We start from the raw sequence: 21,081 nt of genomic DNA, 5'->3' as shown, positions 1-21,081 counted from the left end.
ATTCTAGGTGGGGTGGGGATTAAGTCAGTTTCAAAAGTTCTCTAGAAAGCTTTAAATTTTCAGCAAATTTTTAAATTAACCCAGTTACCATGTGTGAGTAAAATTTCCATCTCTGAGTGACAGAAAGCAGAGGTTTTAGGTTGAATGAGCTTGAAATGATTTGTAACATGATAGAAATGCAATTTAATTGGGGTAAGCATTTATATAAATGGGAATTCCATTAGGATTCATTTTGCATACCTAATGGTCAGTATTGATTTCAGAGACTTTTAAATCAATTGCAAACTGAAGGACCAACCCTTAATCCTGTCCCTGAAATTTTTTGATTCACATTAAAATTTATTGAATTTTTTAAAAAGTATGCGTCAATTGGTTATTATTTTAGCCGGTATCAATTCTTTCTATTCAAGTCCATATTATTGTATGAAGTGTTAATGTTTTGTATTGATATTTAGTTGTAGTGCATATGCAAATGCTACAGTTGTATGCTGGGTAGAAGCGTGAAGTCACTGGTCATTCTATAGTGCTTTTAGAGCTGAATATTGGCTGGTTTTCTGATAAAATTGTAAAGAAATCTGAAAATTTTCTAATTTTACCTCTTCCTGAGTGTAGAATGAGTGTCAAAAGAGATAAGAATTTTAGGTGATATTCAGTGTGAGGGCTACTATACTTCAGTTTTTTTAGGAGGTGTGAAATATAGGTATATTAGTAGTATGTGCATCTTTTGTTGCTTATATCCAGTTTTTCACTGGCGGAATTAAAATTGAAAGGAAAAGAAAAATAAAAGCAGTAAATTGTTGAAATGACACATTGCAATATTTCCACTTATAGATTTATTTTGCACTATGCGTTTCGTCATTACAATGACATTTTCAAGTGTGACAAAAGTCTTAAAGATTTTCCTTATATATCTTGGTGCTTGAAGGGGGGGAGTAAGAAGATCATCTGTGCGAGGACTCCATCCGGACAACCACAACCCGAAAGAAGACAGTGAATGAGTGCGGGGTACCCTCACCCATCCTAGAACCTTTCTTTCCTTCCCCGTCACCCTGCTTCAGTTCGAGACCCTAAAAACGACCCTTCAACCCCCCCCCACAGCCTTCAATATCCTCACTTCTTGTCGCCCAAACCCCATTCTCCATCTTACTCCCCCCCCCTTCAAGCACCAAGATAAGGAAAATATAAGGAAAATCTTTAAGACTTTTGTCACTCTTGAAAATGTCATTGTAACGACAAAACGCGTAGTGTAAAATAAATCTATAAGTGGAAATATTGCAATGTGTCATTTCAACAATATTACGAACTTCCACCACATCGTGCCTAACATTATACAAGAAAAGCAGTAAAATTGAGATGTTTTTGGCGTATTTCAAGCGGATAACCTTAGGGTTGACTTTGTTTTTCGATAAAGATTTGTCAAAAAAATCTTAGTATGTGTATGAATTTTGATGAGATGAATTGATTATATAGATCTGACAAAGTTTTGGACTAATAAATATACACATCGAGTGATGTGTAAATGTTTGTGCCCAGTAATTCTTACCTGGTATTTCAGCATCCGTTGGAAGAGGCTTTGATTCTTTTGGAATGGCCTTTGCTGACTTCCATGAGAGTTTCTCATTGAAAATCACCTGTCTTGAACGTCCGTTGTTCACTACATTATCACTCCTTCCTCCTTGCGTTTGATTCATTTCTGATTCTCCAGCCACTAGCATCAGTTCATCAGATTCCTCTGATGATTTTTGTCCAATGTATGCACACTCTCTGAGGTGTCTATGACCCTTTATCACGATGAGTGAGGCACCTGGCCACCTGTCACAGTAAATGTTATTTTGTTAGCATTTTCATTGTGCCACAGTTATGTCATTATGTGCATTGCATAACCTAGTAGATATCCAGGGTTCGAGGCCTTATGCATAAAAGTTTTTCTGGGAGATTTCTAGGAGAGGGAATACATTTCCGCTTTTTGGGGGATGGTGGGAAATTTTTGGGTGTACACTCATGGGTGAAGCCAGGGAATTTGGCTGGGGGGGCATAGGTCCATCCCAGAACCACCTACCCACAGGGGGTCTAGGGCATACCCCCACTTTCTCTGAAATTTTTTTGATATTACCTTCTCATAACTTATATTTTAAACTTCCTTAAATGTACTTTGAAGGAAATCTCATGCTTCATTGACACCAATCAACAAATCATCAACTAATTATGAACATCAGCTTGTGGTCAGCGAATTTCAGATGGTTGCCGACACTTTGTATCAATCAAATTGGAGAGAGGAGTAGGCCCAATGCAATATGCTTGTTGACCAATTTTGCATTATTGTTGATTGCGGATAGAGTTTGGAAAATGAACATAGATATATTTTTCTGTTGTTTATTCTTTTTCTACTTTAGCTATGTATTCATGGTGAAAAATCAACTGCCTTAACCCTTTCGCTTATAATCTGAAAATATCTTGGGCTCATGTCAACTGCGTCACCTCATCTTTACTCAATGGCCTTATATGTGGGTCTCATGTGGTTCTTTATTGTTCACACTCGAGTGAGTGATTCCTTCCCTTATTAATATATTCCCCCTGAGTGAGTAAATGGGCCAGAAGTCTAATAACATTACTAAATCTTGAAAAGTGGTCGGCAACTTTCTCGTTCGCTTGTTTAGAACTTACCAGAGATTGACTGAATGAGGAATATTTATTTTTAGTCATTAATTGTCTCTCCCATCCACTTTCTAAATTCATTCAACGAATTGTAGTTTTGGCCCTGAATAACCCTTTTGGTAAGAGAATGTAGTTAGTCTGGCATTTTTATGTAACAGTGGGATTAGGCTTGAGTCAATAATTTTTCTGTCAGTCTGCCTAATGCTGACTTGATAATTTTTCAGAGGCTTTATATCCTAACTTAATTTTATATGGAGCCCAAGCAAGTTGCTTCATGGAGTTATTTTTTATTCAATTAATGTTAGTACGTACATATTTAGTTATATATTTTTAAGCATCATTTTAATATTTGTAGTTCTAAGCTGCCTTAGAGATTTATTATGTATTTTCGCTTGAGTTAATTACTAGGAAAAGAGCTTTTCTCACCTTGCACATGCTGAAAGGCTAACTGTTGATCCTTTAAGTAGGTAAAATCCCCAGTATTCTTTCATATCATCACCTAAGTAAATAGATCGATGCATTGTCATCCTCTGTGGTTCTTCTTCCACCTGGGGTGTATCTGGCATCAGGAATGCATTAAAACTTGCATTTGCTTCAACCACTTGTCTCTGCAAAGATTTTTTATTAAGAAAACTGTGTTAAAATAACATATGCATACTTGAAGCTAAAAATAAATGTATAATATTTCTCTTACTCCTTCAGTAACTATATAATTCCTACATTTAGTATTAAAGTTAAGAAAAATTAATGGAACTAGTGAATACTTAATATGTGACTACTTTAAGGCTTTAGTACATCCTAATCCATAGGCAGATCTATCCCCCAGACCCTTAAAAAATATGCAAGATTTTGAAAACGTTCCTATTATCATTGTGTTTGTTTTGTATTGCGAGTTATTCTTGTGCCCCCCCAGAAGAAAATTATGGATATGGCCTTGCTTGTAAAAGCCCCCCCCCGAAAGAAATCCTGGACCCGCCCCTGTCCTAATCTGTCTTCCATTAGTAGTTTCTCATTGTAATCTCTAATAGTTTTGCATCATGGTTTTCTGTCTCTGAAGTGTCTCTTGATTAGGCTGTATGCCCTTTCTGAGTTCTCCTTCGTCATGTTTTCATTAATCTTCTCGCAGCATCTTTCAATCCATTTCTCTTTGGCCTTATTTGACTCTCGGAAGACTTGATTCCTCAGACTCTACAGTCTTCCTTCAGTTTCATTCCTTGCATTCTTGTACTTCCTCCTTTCATCTATGAGAGCATTGATGTGGTCAGTCCACGTTTTCTACGGATGAGACCTTCTGGGTAGCAATTTTACCTCCCTCCCTCCATCTTTCACCCATTTCTGACTCAAATACTCTGATCAACAGTGCATTCAGGTACTCTGTGCTCTTTTTTGCCAAGAGGAATCAACCATGTTCATATGGGTACCACCGTATCTCTTACCCATTCTTCCTCCCCCAATTTTCTCCTTCCCTCTCCTACCTTTCCTTAAGGCAGGCGCGCAGCAGCGCGACCACTGCCACGACCACGGCAGATCTCTGTCGCACACCTGCCGACCAGAGCACGACCACACCCACGATAGCATAACACGTTCACCGTCCACTTACTCAGTCGGTGTGGTCGGGTTGGAGTCAGTGCGCGGCGCGCCATTACAATATGTGTCAATTCTGGCCGCAACGACCGCTCGGGGACGACCAAATTCAAAAATTTTGGTCGGACGACTCGGGTCCGACCAACGAGTCGCACTTGGCCTAGTGCGCGTCGCTTCATTTGTTGCAATGCTAAAACTGGTCGTGTGCCACAGGTCGTGGTCGCCCTGGTCGCCGTGGTCCTGCCCCTCCACTAACTCTCGTCTGTGGGAGTTGTCGTCGAATTGGGTGGAGGCAGTGGCGGATTCAGGGGGAGGGTCACAGGGGGCATGATCCCCCCAAATTTTATGAAAAATTTTCCATTTTTATAAGTTTAATAGCTTTTGTATCCTTAATTGTCTACAATTGTTCAATTTATTCTTTTATTAAGAATAAATATTAAATTTTAAGCTCCAAAATGCGCTATAATGGTATTTTAAAAAGATTTATATGGGAGAACGCCCCTCTCTCCAGGGGATATTTAATACTCCTCGGACGCAGGTCATGACCGCCCCTAAATTAAATGTTGAATTCGCCCCGGGTGGAGGCATGGAGAATATGATATTTTTCATTTTTGGCCACTTTCGTAGTCTGCCTGAATCTTTAAAGGCGAAAGATTTCCATGCGACACCACACCTACAAGGGATGGGTACATATTCTGCTCTTCCCTCGGAAAAAACAGCTTGCAAAATGTCCAAGAATAACCTCCCCCTGTTTACTCTAACGCGTGATAAACAAGAGAGTGAGGGAGTGGAAGAAACTTAGGTCCTCTGACCGCAAAGCATTTCAGCTCGAATGACTATGGAAACCATGGTTGATTCGCATCTGAAACATTGCTGAAATTGAGTTTTGCCCTTCCTTATGAGCATGGGAAGTTTTACTGAAGGATGAAGTTTGTTTATATCTAGCTAGGCAATGTTACATGCATCGAGTCAAAAAGTTCGTATGTCGCTGAAAATATGTATTATGTATCTACCTTTTTGGGTTTAACTTAGACTCCACATCCTGAAAAAAATGTGCATATGCTAATTTCGAATCTGCTGCGTCAGTGTTGACGAAATTTCTACGGTTACCGGGAGAAAAATGTGTCCGGAATTCGAACCTCGGACCTTCAGCTTTCGAGGTCAGCCATAATCATTAATTCTTATGGAAATGTTCGGGGAAAATGTGGTATAATCCATATACTCAAGTAATATGGTGTGTCAATCTGTCCAATTTCCTTAAATAATAAAGTGCAAACTACGGTTGTAGCAACCGTGAATTCAATCGGAGAGGGTAAAGAACGGCAAAATTCTGGGAATTTAACATTTAAATCGAGAATTCCTTGCCGTTTACATGCACCCCGATTTATTCATTCCTACTCAGTTACAAGAAATCGGAGTGGTAATTGCAACCAGAGGCAGATTACGCCAGGGAGTCAAGGGAGCTTCCATCCCCGTAATTTCTGGAAAAATTCAAAAGATGGTAATATTTAAGGTGGCTCTCCAATGAAATTTTTATTTCAGCACCTTAACAAACGGTGTTTGAAAATTATTTATGAATATCTAAAAGCCTCCTGGCCAGGTACGCATATCAGACATCAGACGCATTACGGGTGATAATTGCCATCAAGGCGATACGAAAATGAACCATTCCCCCGAAATTACCGACCATAATACGTCCCTGATTGATACAGCACCATTTGAAGCTTAAAATTGCGTAAGGATTGAAATGATACGAAATTAAGTAATTCGTTCCAATCTTCCTCGGGAATGATTTGAAATCGCGCGAGTACCCTGACTGGAGAGCAATTTACCTGACAGCCTCAGACCCTCCGCTCCTATCCTGTTCCTATACCCTTTTATCCGGGGGCGGATTGTGCATCAAATTTGCGGGTCATGACGAGAGTATGGAATAGAGAGGGGCGTTTTCTCGTGTAAATTTTTTAAAGAGTTGCGTTCTACGATAAACAACTAACACCTCTCTCACATTTGGGACTTGTAGCTATGCATTTGCGTCTAAACCCCTTAACCCTTTTAAAAACGTGTAAAAATATAGAACTAATTAATTTAAAAAGAAATTGATATAATGTGGTGGGAGAAACATGACCCCTGTGACCCCCGCCTAAATCCGTCACTGCATTTATCCCACCCCGCCCAGACACGGAGTCGATTGGGAGTGGGGGGGGGGGGGGGTTTCCAATACTGACTTTTTTTTTTTAATTGCCACACATCGAAAGGCATAAATATCATTTCACAAGCTATAAATTTCGTGCCTTAGTGCTGAAACTTATCGTCATCGTTGGTTTTCCAAGAAACAGCTTCGTATCCCTAGGCGTTAATTCCCGAAATCTGCCTTGTTTTTCGGAAAATTTTAATCTTTTAGGCTCTGGCGAAAGTATTTAACATTATCCGATTTTGAGCAATCGAGTCTGAGGCCCTGATCTCAGTCCAAAACTGTTAGTACTTGAGAGAAGCCAGAGCAGGAGTGCCCCTGGGCTAGTTGTCTACCAAGGGGCTGAATGGAGGGCAGCCGCCACCAGGGACATTTTTTTAGGGGGGGAGGGTTGAAGCCATAAGTACGTGCCTGTCCCCTTCCGCACTGGCTATTCGCATTTGCAGACGGCGACCGTGATCAAGTATACAAACTTGGTGGAGGTTACCTACCCTGAACATGGGCGTACCCAGCGGGGGAAGAGGAGGCAGCTGCCCCCCCCCCCCCCAGGAGCGAAAATTAATTTAGTTGAAAACGAAAGTTTTGAACAAAATTTCTTTTAAGAAAAATGATATTAGGATAAGACACGGAATTTAAATAGAAATAATGCAAATACTTTTAAAAACAAATAAAGCGCTGTCATAATGCTTTTTAAATTTTAGTTTCACAAATCTTTCGTGTGCTAAAATGTGTTAAAACTTGAACGACCACGGCTTGCCCCTCCCCTACAGTTATGATCTTGGGTACGCCCTTGACCCAAAACGTTTTCTTTCAGCAAGAATTGCTGATGTACTAAGAACTTTATATTGATAATAAAATTGGAATTTGAATACAGAAACCTTGAAAATATCGAAAAAAATCTAAAAAGACCTGAAGTCAACGTTGAATTTAATTTCGCAAAATTAGCAGAAAATATGTGTCACCCAGAAATGTGGTCCTTTACCCATTGATCCTCCAGTAGCCCAGATTATCAATTCATTTTAGTGCGATTCTTAGTCAATGTGAATGTTTTACCAAGCTAATTGATGTGTGAAGCATCGCTTATGGTTTTTGAACTTGCTACTTGTCTCTTCGCACACTGTGATGAAGTGGCTGAAAAATTTGGTTAGAAACTTAAAAAAACTCAAGATTTTGTATTTATTTATTATTGTTTGGGGATGTCAATTATTCGCGAAATTATTTTCTAATCTGGGAAAAATTCGGCCTTTGCCTTCCCGTAAGAGCTCACAGAGTTGAAACTGTGTAAAATGTAATCGAGGGAAGTGTTAAATATTCGTGAAATTGTCTTTTTTATAAAGCATGTTTCCTTACGTTTTAGCACGACCGTTACCCAAAGCACTACTGGACGTATTTTTCTTCGACCTGTGGAAATGAATGTGTCCTATTACTTAAATATGGACTGGACTGGAGAAAATCATTTTGATCACATATGCATAAGATATGTGTCGTGTGAGCCAGATGAACTAGTTGTTGATCTAGATTTTATCGCATAGTTCGCGTTCGCTGTATACCTACTCAAGAGAATCTGATCTTCCGACTCTGACATGCAAATAATACAGTAAGCGATTTCACTCACTTGGACAGCGATGTGATATTCTTTTGACTAGATTATCAATGTTTTCGTTATGTGTACCAAGGGAGCAAAGCTAATGTACAGTCCCTCGTGAGGCAATTGTGTAGGTAGCAACTGTTATTGTTCATTCGATTTCGTCGTCGTCGAAGACTATTCGTAACTCATCAATCATCCTTACGCTGTATGGGTAGTATTGGATTCCGGTGTGTTTCCATGGTTCTGATAAGCCTTGCATAGGATATCTGTTTCACTCTACGAATGTTCTTTTTCTTCCATTATCTAATTGGGTTTTCGCACGAAGGTAAACGACATCAAAGGTATATATCACTGATTACACCGAATATTATCGCCTAGGGTATGGAATTCCGTTTAATTTTCAGGAGTTGTGTCCTGTCCCTGCAATTCTTAGGGAAATTTTTTATGACCATATGCATGTAATAACATTTCCCATTAAAATATTTATCATTTTATCTGTAAAAGTAACGAAGGTGCTGCGTTTCGTGTGCAGATGTATTTGTTTTTAGATTTTAAGGGAAAAATTTTCCCTGGAATTGAAGGTTTTGTTCCTTTAAAAACTTCATGCCTTGATACGTATCAGTGGACACTCCATCCTCTTCAGAATTATCTGAATGTTTTAGGATTTTGTTTTCAAGGTTTTATCGTAAGCCCTCCCCTTTAAACATGTCTGTGTGCCTCTTTGAAGTAATTACTCCCCAATGGAAGCCTTTTAGAGCCTCAGTAGTGGTATACAGGATAAATTTAGAAGTTGGCTATAAATTTGAATCTTAAAGCGAGACGTGTTGAACGAGATTTGTGATAGATATGATTCCCTATCAATTCTTCATGCGTATAATATAGTGCTTTACCTAACCACCCTTGAATTCGTTTAAGGGCAAGGCGCTGAGGAAGTGTAACAACTTACAGGGGCATTACGGAGGGGTAGAGGGTGTCTTTATATTATTTAATTTCAGGCGAAGCGGTCCGAAGACTCATGGCAACCGCTAAATTACAGGTGATATAGAGGGATACAGAAAATCGTTGCAGCATCGTCATTTTAGTAGATTTTGACTCACACCAAGGCTATATAGTAGGAAAAAATTTTCTGGTTCATTGAGAAAGGGTATGATACATTGCGTAAGAGGTGAGAGTAAGAGCTTATCTGGTGGGGGTACGCTAAAAACTAGGGATGAATCGATTCCACTATTTTTCGATTCCGATTCCAATTTCGATTCCTTCAAATCGATTCCCGATTCTCGATTCCGATTCCATCGATTCTTGTTCATTCTAACTGGTGGGATTTTGATTTATCTGTAGCATCGCTGTCATTAAAATTTAAGAATTGAATGGAATAAAATAACTAGGGATGGACGGATCCAGGATTTTTGGAGCCAGATCTTTCGAATCGGATATTCTCGATTCCAAATGCATTTTCGAATTCCTGCCATTAAACAAAGTCATTATTCAAGTTTATTGTGGGTACATACAATCAATGGAATGCTTTTTAGATTTTCATACACATTTTTATATTTTTATAAATTAAAAATTATTTTATGGGCTTTCAAGTTGTTTTTTAAAAACATCTTTACATACTCAGGGCCTAAACTGTTACGCTTGGGTTTGGAAATGATAATAGGAAAAATCTTAGGATGAACCACTGACCAGTAGCGTAGCGAGAGGACCCCCCAAAATATAAAAACACAATTACTTTCCTTCATAAAAGGAAACAAAATATTAAAAATCATGAATTTACAAAAATGAAAAAAATGAATCTCTGAAAAATGAAGTTTTTTCTATTATGAAGGGCGTTAAAATTAGTTTGAAAACCTCTCCTTTGTACCCTGTTGTTTAAAAATTTTCCCCGCTGGTTTTGGACCCCCCCTTAACAAAATTCCTGGCTACCCCCCTGCTATCGACTGAATTCAAATTTTCCTCACACGCGTGTTCCCCGAATTTTACTTTCTCATCGCATACGGACTTGTGTTTAATCCGAAAATGCTTCAGTATGGTGAGGTGGATTTAGCACATCCTCGCAATAATTTACGCCATAGTGCACGCACACTACATTCATTGGTTCTCCTGTTAATGGAAATGTTTATACACAATGAAAGACATTTTTATTGGTGCATCATTAAATTAAATTGCAACTGCGCAATCAGCAACACAATTAAAAGTATTTAAAACGGTAATAACGTCACGTGCGACGAGGTGCTCAACCGCTGAGCATGAGGAAGGAGTGGGCAGCAAAAGCGTGTAAAGGAGAGGTGGAGGGGAAGGAGCAGTGGCGTAGCCAGGAATTTCAATTGGGGGGGGATCCAAAACCAGGGGGGAAAATTGTTGAAAAAACCGGGCACTAAATAATGGGTTTTAAACTAATTTTAACACTTTCCCAGAAAGTCACTCTCCTAGCATTTGTAGTCTAGAAACGGAGAATTGAAGCAGGTAGGCCAAAAAAGGTCAGTTGGTGAGACGAGGTAGGGATGAAACACGCTTCAATTGTTTTCGTGTGATTTGATATTTTCCTTAGAAGACAATGATTTTTGGTCCGTGTGATTTCGGATGCGAAAAAAAACAACAGAGGCACGGGCTGATGGACGGCCGAGGGTGGTTTTCTGAAATCTGCGACATAGTTACTTTTGAAATGCTGAAAATCCTGGCCACGGCTGAAATTCTACTTGCAACCTCTGCGAGAGCTTTCAAACAAAACAGTTCATGAGTAGGACAAGAATCGCATGCGACGGCGCATTCGAAGAGATAATCGGAAATCTTTCCACTCTTATGGGGCGTTACATTCACTGAAGCTATTATTTAAAATTTCCGATCCAGATCCGATGTCTTCCGCGACTTTGGATCCGATGAAGGGCAATATCCGCGGGTATTTGGATCCGAGGTATCCGATCCGACCATCCCTAAAAATAACAATAGCCGCGGTGGCTACATTCTTGTTTGGCCGCGGTGGCTAAACAATAATGTAGCGTTCATGGCGTCGATACATACCAGAGCAGCCTGGCGGGTGCGCGGTGCCGGCCGAACGCAACCTGTCGAGTCCGCCCGGAGGCCGCGGCGGCTTATGCCAAGCAAGTATAAACTTCCTCAAGGGTTGCATTGATGAAACTGGGCTATACAAACGCGAATGTGTCTAATTTTTTTATTATTGACGCAGGCGCGTGTTAGTCTAAAAAAGTTACGTATATAAAAAAACCGCTCTCAGCGCGTATTTATAAGAAACTTTTTTCACAGAAAAACTCGCTCTCTGATCGTTTTTATTATCATCAGACTTCAAATATCATTCGAAAGTAAAAAAAATATATTTCGATCTATTATACTTTAAAATTAGTGGTCCAGATGGGATCTCCGAATGTGATTCATAATCGTAACAATTTGATTTGCCGTGACCAGCGGTTAATAAAAGAACGGAAAACGCATGCGTTGCTTCCCGATCCCGTGGTTTCCAATTTTTTTTCTCTGAGAGTTGCTCATGAACACGAGGTATTTCAGGGTTCGTCGGTTTGTCGCTCTTGCCGACATTTTCATGTTTCCGTGGCCGCTTAGGTATGTTCGTCGCAGCACCCGCGTGCGGGGCGTATCCTCCGCGCGGGCAAGACTGACACCGCGGCCGCTTAGGTGTGTGGCAGCATTTATGCCCCAAACTTATACTCTATGCTCAAAACATTTATCTTCCTGGAATCGATGGAATCGGAATCGACTTTAGGCGATCGATTCTCGATTCCGATTCCGTGCCCGAGAATCTGTGGAATCGAGAATCGGTGGAATCGAGAATCGACATTTGGAATCGACTCATCCCTACTAAAAACCCTATCTTAAAAAAAATTGAGGGGTTTGGAATCCTAAGACCCTCTTCCTGATTTATAACGCCTCGATTAACACATTTCCATATCATAGAATTTTGCGACAGAAATGCCTGAATTTCACACGGTCAAACACACGGTCATTCCCAACGCCCGTATTTCCATCGCTTATAATTATAAGTTAATCTTAGCGTCATAATCGCTGTTAGCGGTCGTGTCTTCTAATTGGCTGAAGAACGGGCTTTCAGCGACGGAAAAAGGGACGCGCTGAGTGTAAAGGCCGTTTTACCGGTTTGTTTAATGAGTGAATGATTCATTGATTCATCTCGAGTGTGCGTTCTATGAACATATTGATTTAAGTTCATGGTACATATATGTTACAATATTCTAGACGATTCCATGAATTTGATAGGCGTGAAAAATTTGTAATTTTCAATTATGATTTCCGTCTTATTCCGGTTAGTGCGCGTCGCGGAAAAGTATGAATTCTAGGTAGGGGCGAGAGCAATCTTAACTATGCGAGGGATCGTCTTCTCCCTTTTCACTGTTTTACCTTATTAATTGTTCGCATATTATCGCCTGATTAAGTTTCACGATAATCAGTGGCGTAGCCTGGGGAGGGGTCTGGGGGATCCAGATCTGGGGGAAGCATAAAAATACAGTAATTTTCCTTCAGAAAAGAAAACAAAATATTGATAAATCATGAATTTACAAAATATTTCTTTAACAACTGAAGTTTTTTCGATTATGAAAAGTGATCAATTAAGTTTAGAACCCTCTTCTTAGTACCCTGTTTTTCAAAAATTTTCCCCCCTGATATGGGACCCCCCCCAACGAAGTTCCTGGCTACGCCACTGATGATACTCACCTTTGTGTCAGTGCATTTCCACGAAACAGACCAGTATGTCAACAACGCTGCGCTCTGAATCTCGTTTGTTCCTTGTTCTAACATGGAACACGAAAATCGCGCACTCAACAGACGACTGTTCTGTGCGAGTACTGTGTTAAGGCCGTTTTACACGGGGCACGTACTTGCACAATCTGACGTGTGTACGAAGCCGCAGTCAAAATTGCGTCATGTAAAGCGGTGAATTGCTAGAACACATGCGAGAATGCGTGAACGTTAGATGGAAAAATAGCCCCTGTTCTGATTTCGTTCATGCATTCGCGCAATTCCACGCCATTTTAGAAATTAATGCAGATCTAACCTGCGCCATTCCGCGCCCCGTGTCAAACGGCCGTAAAGCGGTAATGCATTCGTTTGGGCAATAATTATTTCCAGCAAGATTGAGAAATGAATGCAGTGCTAACCTGCGCAATGGCGTGCCTCTTGTAAAATGACTTGAAATAGGTATGAGATTTCTATCCCTCAAGCCATCGAGGAAAATGATCGCGAGAAACGGTCATTTCATCCGTCATCATCGGAGCGATCGCTGGAGCTGTCCCTCGAAAGGGATGGGAAACATGATCGTGTGATTTAGACTTAAGTTTCCACGGAATCTCATTTATTACGACAGTGAATGAGGTCTTTGGCATAAAAAAATAATTGATAACCCAGGTTGAATTTTGATTCTTGTCGTTGAATATGATCCGTGGATTAAAAACAGGAATAAATCGTACCTGGCACCAAGTGGTTGAAATGTGGGAATCTATGAGTCGCATGTCAGACGCGGCGAGCGGAAAAGCTTCTCCCCGTCCGTAGACGCGGTACCTCACGTACAGCGGAAGGGTTAACAGGAGAGCTGGCAGGAGTATGCTGAGTAGGCACAGGCGACCAGCGCGAAGGGGACCTAGAAAATAAGATGAAGAAAGTAAGAATTGGAAGATTATGTGGAGAAGTATGAGTACATATACACCAAATAACTGTCTGTTTACCGATATCGGTTGTCAAAGTTTTCTCCTAAATTCATCGTCATCACTGGTCAACAAACCTAAAGATTGATTTGACGCAGCTCTCCACTCATTTCTCCTATCAGCTAATCTTTTTGCACCCACGTATTTCTTCTCTCTCACATCTATCTTAGCCTGTTCCATATATTTTGTTGGAGGTCTTCCTTTTCCGTTCTTACCATTCACTTGTCCCTGGGCGATTGCCTTCATCAGGCCATCATGCCTCAAGATGTGGCCTATAAGGTTGTTCCGTCTTCTTATTAAGGTCTTCTTGAAGCTTTTCTTCTCTCCTACTCTTCTTAGAGCTTTCTCCGCTGCTGCCATTGTCCATGCCTCACTTTCGTATATAAGCATATTCCAAAGGTAGGCTTATAATTTGTTTCTTTACTTCTATGTTTAAGTTTCCCGCTATAAGCAGGTCTTTCTTTTGGTGGAATGCTCTCTTTGCTTAGGCTATTCTGCTTATAATTTATCATTTAGTTCTCCCGTCACTAGTTAGCCTGCTTCCCAAATAAACAGAATTCATCCACCTCTACCAGTTTTTGCTTTCCTATTTTAATGCTAGTCTTGACTTCTTCCCTTCTGCTGCATAATAATATCTTGGTTTTCTTTGTGTTCATTTTGAGCTGATATTTACCCATTACCCCACCCATATTAATCAGAATATTTTTCAAATCCTTCTCTTTCTCCGCTATGATGGCTATGTCATCGGCAAATCTTAGTATGCTAATTTTTTCTCCGTGGATATAAATTCCCGAGACCTTTTCTTTTATTTCATCAATGGCTTTCACCTGAGCTCTCTGGAGTCAGAGAAAGCATGCGTTCAATATTAACTGCAATGAGAAACTCCTAGAATTGATATGGAAACTGACTAGCTGATTCCACGATATGCACGTAACCCCAAAAGTATTTTTTTTCTTTTGCGGTGACTAACTTCGATACATCTGCTAAGGAAACTGCCAGCCCAAGGGTATCTATCCACCGACACTCCATTTTTCGGTATTGTCTCACTTCATAATTTTTGATAATAATGATCTATACAATTAACTTTCTCCATTATGAAAAGGGCATATTTTGCTGACTTAAAAACCGTGTAAGAGGGAAGAATGCTCGGTAGATGGGGAGGAGAGGGAGAGGATTTAAAGGCAGAACGAAAGGGAGCAGGGTAGACGACTTCAATAAAAATTTAAAATGTATGGTTTTCCAAATTGACAGCAAATGTAAGTGTAGGCAAGCAGAATACCCCACTAGCATCCCCCGAAACAAATTTCTGGCTAAGTGTCTGCCCCACAGTGTTCAAGGTGGAAAGGGAAACCTCACTTTAGATGTTCATTGTCGTGCAAGGATGTGCGGTGACGTGTGATGCTGAGCACATCCCCCGAATCAGTTGATACGGACCAGAGACGTATAATGGATGCCACTTAGCAGAGACTCGTGATAGGATCGTTTTGGATCGATGAAGTCAAGGCGAATATAGATTTGCTTTGGAGTTAAGCCTTGGAAACCATCGACCAATTTGGCGTAAGTGAAACACGTGTAATGTGAAATATGTAATAAGTCGCTTATGCTGTTCGTTGGTTAAAAGTTCAATAGTGATTTTTCCTCACCTCCGCACGGATGGATCTTCGTCCCATTCCCTACATGCTGGTCAGATATTTCCCCATTAATTGTTGAAATGAGTTTTTAGGTTATGATTTTGGATAATGTTTTTAAAAAGGTTTATGTTTAACTTGATCGCTTATAGACCCCATTCAATATTCGATAAAACAAGTATTTTTAAAAGGGTATGGAAAACTGCAGCAATTGTCAGGAAATTTTGTGAAAAGTCAGGGAATTTCTGTTTCATTGTTGACTTGCCACATTGAAGAGAGTACTGATTCCAAAATTTGCATGGGGATGACTTTTGGTTCATTTACCGGCGGAACCTCCTCATACTATTGTCAAGGTGGCCTTTTTTTGAAAATCAGGGAAGTTGAGGAATGTCGAGGATATTTACGAAATATATCCTACTTGCTGTAAAAATCAGATAGTGATTTTATTCTCATCTCTGTAAGAATAGGTGTATCTTTGATATTTTAGCACCCATTCATGCCATTGAGCCAGCTTGCGAAAATCACGTGCCCTAAGGTACCGAAAAGTGCTTTAAAACGGCAAGAATTCATTTTTATATAAGAATTTTATTTAAATATCTTTAATTTTAATATCTTACATCACTCACATTTTTCTCTTCTCTAAACATGAATACCCCGTGAAATGGCTATCAAATGGTCTGCGAATCAATGGAGAAGTTTGAGAAACGTCAGAGAATTTCAGATCAATAATTAAGTGGTGGTGAGCGCGGTGGATTAGCGTGTAGGGCTCTTGGCTGCTCATCGAAGAGTCCCATGCTCAAATCACGAGTGACGCCTTTGGACACCCCGAAATATATCCTCGCAATGTGAGGCTGTCTAGTATAAGGAGCCATGGAAAGCTTATTTTTTTACTTTTTAATGCATTTTATTCGGTTTTTCGGAAAAGCGTGTTCTTCTAAAAATTTTTTATTTTATTAAAAATAAATAATTTTTAGAGGCGAATCGTGTAATCGATTGAACGAGTTCTGTTAAAATATTTCTGCCTCAAAAAGTATAACTAACGCCATCTATTGAGAAAATTTAATACAATATTTTTATATGGAAATTTAGTTCGTTAATTAGAGAAAAATGGAACAAATTTTCAAATGTCTGATTGTTGAAAAAATTATCGTTATCAAAAGCAAGCAAATGTGCAAAATTTCAAGCCGAGCTTCAATTAAAAGTGGGTTAAATTTAAGTACAAGTAGATTCCTCGGATGAAATAGACGAGGCAAGTCAAGAAAAAAATCTTAGATTCTCCCGGCGTAAGATCTTCAGATTTAAGATCTTCAGAAGATCCCCTGAGGATGAAGAGCAAGTCGTTCTTTGAAACGTCGGGAGACATGGAGCCAATCACCCGGTGGAAAACCCGAGAATTCTTTTTAAGAAAAAGCATTTAAAAAACATTTACTTCATTTCTTGGTATGGCTTCCTCATATGCACTTGTGATCTACATACCTTTTAGCCTTTTCCTCTTGGGCAGCGAGAATGGCAATAGGCTTCCCCTCCACTGTCCGCCCTCGGGTCTGTCTCGGACCTCGCGCTGGCTTCCCCCGCCCCATAGCCAGCCACCGTGGGACCCCTTAGGGGGTGGCAATGAGGGTAGGGTGAGTACTCTCACGTCCTCGGAAGATGCGCTGAGGCGGGGCGAGGGGCCGGCGCCAGGAAGTAGGGGCAGGGACGAAGATGGACCCCGCTCAGGGTCATCTGCAACGAAAACGAACCAAAAATAATCACATTAGTCACGTGGTGATAGGGTCTAGGGTCGCTCTTAAATCTGACCTCTGTCACACTGATTGTCATGAAGGTCCGCTAACGTTGAGGTCAATGTATCACCAAGGACTCGTAGGTGGATGATCGAATTTGTTACCGATACTGATTACAGCGACCCTCAAATGTGTTAGCTACTTATCCCCATCCATATTATAGTGTGGAAATGCTATGAATTACAAGGTGAGAGACTCTAAATAAGATTATCGGGTGGGTCAAAATGGTAGTGACTTAAAACGGTTACTGATAAAAGAAGCTGGTAGAGGTGAAAGAAACGTTCATTGGCCTGAAAGTCAATTGAATTTGGATACGAGTCTTTGAAACCGATTTTTCATTGGAATAATTCAGTCATATACGTGGAGACGATATAAATCCTACGAGAGGAAGATTAAGATTTCCATAGCCAAGTATCGAATCCGGTAGCAGGGACACGGACGTCGATTGCTCAGGCTCGGGGTCATCGGAAACGAACATGAGCAAAAACAATCTCATACCTAACTTTTGCTTTGTGATGATTACGATGTAGCGTCAGCGCAGCGTAGAGTTCTGACTCCTGTCTTAGTGATTGCCATGATGGCCTACTGTCGAAATAGTAAGTAATCGAATGTGTGGGAAAGTCATGTGATAATCGTACCTAAGATGAGTTTAATCCCGATAGCGATTCGCCAATCAAATTACTCATAATGATGAATCATCTTATTGTGATTTGTGTGGGAATCTTACTAACGGTGTGATGGAAGGGTTAGTCGTCTGGCGGTCATCTGCAACATAAACGAACAAAAAAATCGCATTAGTTGCATTTGTTATGTGGTTTGGTGTCAGTCTTAAATCTGATCTCTTTTCTTAGTGGTATTATGAAAGTTCGATAACGTTGAGGCCTGTATCTTCAAGGATTCGTGGGTAGGTAATCGCATTCATTGCCTAGTCCTGTGATAAGCTTGTCCCTCAAATGCGTTCGATGACGATAGCAATTCGCCTATTATGATACTCGTTATTTTACATATTGGAAATAGTATTATGCGGAATGAGAATCGTTTTATTGGTGTGATGGAAGTGTTGTAATGTTTATCGTGAACTCAACTAAAACGGTGCGGTTGTCAATAAGGCAAATAGACTTGTTTTCAGAGAGAAGGATGATCTCAAAGCCAATTTAACAAAAAAATTAAGTGTCAAATATTGGTTTTCGACTGGCCACTTCATGCATATCCTAGGGGGCAAATAAAATTAATTTTGGTGGTTTCAAAGGCTTCTGATTTCTTTGCATTAAAAATATAAATTTATGCGAAAAGCCCAACAGCTGCTCCCAATCAAACGAATTTGAAGAGAACCTTCTTAGAAGCCGAAAATAGTGTCAAGGAAGATGACTTCGACTTGGAATTATCAGCGAAAAAATCACTATATACACGCTCATTATATGATGATTGCGATCAGCTGTCTGTCTGGAAGTCGACCTTTGTCACAGTTATTGTCATCAAGGTCCTCTTACGTTGAGGTCACTGTATCGTCAAGGATTATTAAGTCAGTTGATGGTGTCGCCAGGTCCAGAGCAGAGGGGAAACTTACATGTTCTCCAGGGTAAGACGCTAGGGTAGTTTTACTAAGGAGCTTTGTTTGGGTGAGCAGACAATAATGGCTGAAGAATAGACATTGTCATAAAAAATCCTTGAAAAAATTATATCATATTTAAAGAGTTCGATATTTTTTACGGTTTAATCACCTCCAGCAGTGAGTACACCAAACTTTATGGTAAAACGCTATTTAACGAATCGGTTTGGATCAACGATAATTAAAACGCTCAAAATGATCAACTGTCGTGCAAGGCACGAATTATGGGATTTTTCTTTGCGCTATGATGTTCGGTAAGAATGAATGATAGATATAAGAGAATGATAGGCAGTGAGTATAAAGTGCGCCGGCGAATACCTTTTCATATTCTACGGCACATGCCATCTGAACTTCAAGCATTAAAATTACAGGTTATAGATCACAACCCATTGGTCGAACGCATGCTTTTAAAAAATAACGGAAACTATCAATAATTAGCCTTGAGGGCTCAACTGAAGGCTCGACACCAAGGAAAGAAAACATTTATAGAGCTGCATGTAAAAGTACCTACTCGTAATTGGTGGAATCATTCAAAATGTCGAAAAAATCACTTCTGCTTGGGATAGTCAGGAAAGTTGTCGAGAAAACAATTTGAACCTTATACTTACATGTATTAGAAGGTAATTATTTATTTATCATGTTTTATGTTCGCCCAACATATACATAATTATAGGGTGAACAATCCAAGAATGTTACTCCAAAAAAATTGAAAATAAATTGGTCACAGCCACAAAAATAGTAACAATCATGATAGCAAATTCTGAAAAATATTAATTAAATACTATCAAAGTCGCGAAACATATTCTAAACATCTTTTACAAAGCAGTCTTTCTTTTGATATAAGTCTAGATCGTTGAAATTTTTGTTATATACTACACAAATCCTTCGTATTGGCGTTTTGGAACAATAATTAGTTTTAACCTTTGATATGTAAAATGTTCTTTTCAACCGGCTATTAACATTTGGAACTATTATTCTTATTTCCTTCAGCAACTCGTAACATAGCCTCTTATTGATGACATCATGCAGAAACCGCAGATCGTTAATGATTCTTCTATTTTGCGGGGTATGGAGACCAAACACTTTTAACAAATCACTACAACAAACATAATTTTCAAAAAGTGGATACACATGATATAATAAAAAATATAGAAATCTTAAAAATCCCTTTTGAACCTGCTCTAGCATTACAATATCTTTCTTTTTAAATAGGGATTCCAAATAACTGACCCATATTCCAACTTACTTCTTACATAAGAATAATTCAATGCCAAAAGTACCATCTCAGAGTCAAAATATTTTTACATACGGTGTATAAAGCCCAACAGTTTACATGCAACCATGCTAATATTCCATATATGTGTGGTGAAATACATTTTGCTATACTACGTGACCCCATTAGTCCTATTAAATTTGGGTTCTTCCATATGGTAATTGTAGTTGATTACATTTTTTCTACGTGAAAAAGATAAAACAAAACACTTTTAAACATTAAAAAATAAACCATTTTCATAATATGAGGTGACCAGACTGTTTAAATCTGACTGTATCTGGAGACAATGTTGTAAGTTGTTCACCTTTCTAGATATATTTGCATCATCTGCAAACATTAGACATCTTGAATGATGGATACATTGAGTATACTAGTATGAGTACACTGGTATCATTAATGAAATCTTGTTCTTCTTCATACTCAATGAAAGCATACCGAGAAATATCAAGTGACAATGTATTTTGTAAACAATGACCGATGTTGACATGAGAGAAAGTTATTTTTCCATTATTTTACAGTATGCGCCACTGCTAAATGTTTTTTCCCACCAATGTGAATATAAATTTTGTGTTGCTTGTACTGTTATGGGTACAATTCCGACCTGAAAAATTAAATTTTGAATCAATTACCACCGAGCGTCAATGATTTTTCGAACATTAATTCAAACTTAAGGATATTGAAAATAAATTTCATTTTGTATCAGGCGGAAAGGGGAGCGTGGTAGCCTAGTGGGAGGAGCGCCTGGCCGCTAATCGAAGGGTCCTTGGTTCGATTCCTGGGTGAAACCCTAGGGCACCCCCAAATTAAGGCCTCGCCTGTAGCGAGATAGCTTAGGAAGAGGGACTGACCCGCACCCCAACCCTGAATGTGTGAAATTCACTCGTCTATGGCTTAGCTCGAGGTGAACTCTACCCTCGCCTACCCTAACCAATCTTCGGGTTGAATCAGAGAGTGAGTTGTAAGGCGAAAGGAGTGTATCAAATGCATTCTTTCATAGGAGTTTCAGCCTTTAAGTGTTATCATTGCCAGTTTTCGTAATAGTGTGACATTCGAAATAAATATAAGAGAAGTAACAGTTTTTTATG

At 39.5% G+C, this 21,081-nt stretch overlaps 1 protein-coding gene across 2 annotated transcripts in view; it reads right to left on the bottom strand.

Annotated features, from left to right (window-relative positions):
* LOC124157289 overlaps window positions 1–21,081 on the bottom strand; it is a 63,363-nt gene that overhangs the window by 4,391 nt on the left and 37,891 nt on the right. For both annotated transcript variants that reach the window (XM_046531887.1, XM_046531885.1), the window contains exons 2-5: window positions 16,807–17,055; window positions 13,469–13,638; window positions 3,082–3,263; window positions 1,544–1,812 (exon numbers count right to left, since the gene is read on the bottom strand). In XM_046531887.1, coding sequence (XP_046387843.1) covers window positions 1,544–1,812; window positions 3,082–3,263; window positions 13,469–13,638; window positions 16,807–17,055 — 870 coding nt within the window. The remainder of the gene's footprint in view (window positions 1–1,543; window positions 1,813–3,081; window positions 3,264–13,468; window positions 13,639–16,806; window positions 17,056–21,081) is intronic.

The sequence above is a fragment of the Ischnura elegans genome, chromosome 4 (assembly GCF_921293095.1).
Source record: "Ischnura elegans chromosome 4, ioIscEleg1.1, whole genome shotgun sequence".
NCBI lineage: Eukaryota > Metazoa > Arthropoda > Insecta > Odonata > Coenagrionidae > Ischnura > Ischnura elegans.
This window is presented reverse-complemented; position numbering and strand designations above follow the sequence as displayed.